Source organism: Aplysia californica, unplaced genomic scaffold (genome assembly GCF_000002075.1).
Source record: "Aplysia californica isolate F4 #8 unplaced genomic scaffold, AplCal3.0 scaffold01030, whole genome shotgun sequence".
NCBI lineage: Eukaryota > Metazoa > Mollusca > Gastropoda > Aplysiida > Aplysiidae > Aplysia > Aplysia californica.
Window position 1 is genome coordinate 78,867 of NW_004798300.1, and position 2,266 is coordinate 81,132.

Here is a 2,266-nt window from a genome sequence, read left to right on the forward strand (position 1 = left end):
TCCTCCTCCTCCTCCTCCTTCTTACCCCTCCCTTTGTGTGGTGTTTGTTTGCCCCAGCCGCGCCCACGACCTGGAGGACATCCACATTGACATCGACACGTACGACGACACGGAGACACAGACGCTGCGTGAGTCGCTGCAGTGGGAGGCCTCCTCCAACTCGTCGCCGGCCGACTCCACCTCCACCAACAACAGTAGGTGTTGCCGTCGTTACATGCTTTAGGGGGCTTGCTGTTGGTACCCACGCCGTGCTACCAAGCCCAAACACGGACAGTAAACTAGAGTCTTACTTTACTTGACCATTATTTCTTACTTTTTGCTTTCCCCTTCCTGTTACCGTACATTGTTAAGGCTAAAACAGCACCTGGACATGGATGGCTGGTGCCTCTATAAATAAATGATTGATGGTCAGGTCAGACCTTACGTTGTCCGTGGAAGAAGCGAATGTGTTTCTCTTGTTTGTATCGCCTGTTGTGTGGTTATGTTGTTTTGGTTTTTGTCTAATAACAAATGTCACCAAAGTAAACTCAACGCCTGTGGATTGAGATTCCTAAAAAAAACTTTGAACATCAGAAGAAGAGACGAGATGAGAGATGAGGAACGAGATTGTCAGAGAACAAGTTGGCTCGACTCCCTGCCTGGAGTACATAGATAAACGACGCATATAATGGTAAAGACATCTGTCAAGACTTCCAGCAGACAGTATAGCAGTGAGAGCATAAAACCAGAGATCAAATTCAAATGGAAACAGAGGAAGAGGCAGACCCAGGAAAAGATGGATAGAGGTGGTCAGAGAAACATTAGTAAAAAACAACATGACCATACAACAGGCGCTACAAGAAACGAGAGAAAAACGTTTGCTTTTCCACTCAACCTCAGAAGGTAACGGAGGAAGGGAAACGTTGAAGAAGTAACTTGTTAACTCTTTGCCGTCACATCTCGCTGATCAATGATGTTTACCGCTTAGAGTCTTTGGATTTTCCCCAAAATGCTTTTGCCTTTGATGGCGAGGGTTTTTACTATTGAGTCTTGTGATGGCAAAGTGGTAAAGTAATTATAATAATTGATAATAGATAGCATTTGTTTTGCACAATTCCTGTTCAACAGCAAGTTCTACCTGTATTACCTGTATGACCTGTCCTGGGCAACAACGTCATTGCACACCGGACAGGTCCATAAGGGGCGGCGCCAGGCATCAATATGTCCCCTTCTCTGGTATGGGGCTCTGCCAGGGTGACAGTATACATCCCCAAGTTATAAAAACGCATCATGAATTTAAATTATATTTCAGCAAGTTCTATGCGCTTTGCAATCTATGCTGTTACCCCAGCAGACCTGAAAGCGTTCTGAAACAATTGCAACTTCCTTGGAAGCACACATTACAAGCTGCCATATTTTTATTGGCGCTGTTTATTAACATGAACATACCGACAGGTAGAAGCAAGGAGGTGGGCTACAGGAACCCTGCATGTCGGGCCAACCTGATCTGAGCGAGATGCAACGTGCCAGCAGACGGACAATATACGGAGACACTTGATGTGACAGAAGAACAACCGATGTCTTTTTTGTCTTTGTGATACAATGTCTTTTATTTCTAGCTCTTGTGATGATTTTCATTCCTAAACCAGTGGGTAGTTGGCGGGTGTTCTGGTGAGGTTTGCTCCCTCTTTCCTATCAAACATCTGTCATCCTCACCTCTCCTCCTTCCTTCTTTTCTTCATATGGTACTCTCAAGTGACACCTCTAATCTTCAGTACTTATAAGACCTAATTAGGGTTGCGAGTGCCGTAAACCTTTTACTAGTACTACTAAAATGATACTCTCAAGTAACGCCTCTAATCTTCAGCCCACACATGACCTGTCTGTGTTACGAGTCCCACAAAAAGCCTCTCACTTCGACTAAAACACGGGTACACTTTGTCTCGACCTGTCCAGGTACCTCGGGTGTAGCGACCAGCGCGGCCACATCGGCCCCATCGACGGCCCCCGCGGCCCCGGCCAAGCGGCCCAGCAGTAAGGCGTCGAGCAAGCCCAGCAAGAACAAGAAGCAGAAGGTGGCCAAGCACAGCGCCTCCAGCTCTAGCAGTGCCAGCTCCAGCCGCGACCACGCCGGCGCCGCTAACCTCTACGACTTCAGCTAGGCTTAGGCTTAGGCTTTGTGCAGCTCTGCACTGGTCACATATATGTGTGTGTGTGTGATTGTGTGGGGCAGCCCGTTCGTTGTACTTGGATCAATTGTGTGTGTGTGTGTGTGTGTGTGTGTGTG

The 2,266-nt window shown here is 47.3% G+C and overlaps 1 protein-coding gene across 2 annotated transcripts in view; it reads left to right on the top strand.

Annotated features, from left to right (window-relative positions):
• Nucleotides 1–2,256, top strand: part of LOC101851542 (ataxin-7-like protein 3) — a 22,676-nt gene extending 20,420 nt beyond the window's left edge. For both annotated transcript variants that reach the window (XM_005111244.3, XM_005111245.3), the window contains exons 11-12: nt 58–194; nt 1,936–2,256. In XM_005111244.3, coding sequence (XP_005111301.1) covers nt 58–194; nt 1,936–2,141 — 343 coding nt within the window. In that variant the 3' untranslated portion in view covers nt 2,142–2,256. The remainder of the gene's footprint in view (nt 1–57; nt 195–1,935) is intronic.
• Nucleotides 2,257–2,266: the final 10 nt, after the last annotated feature.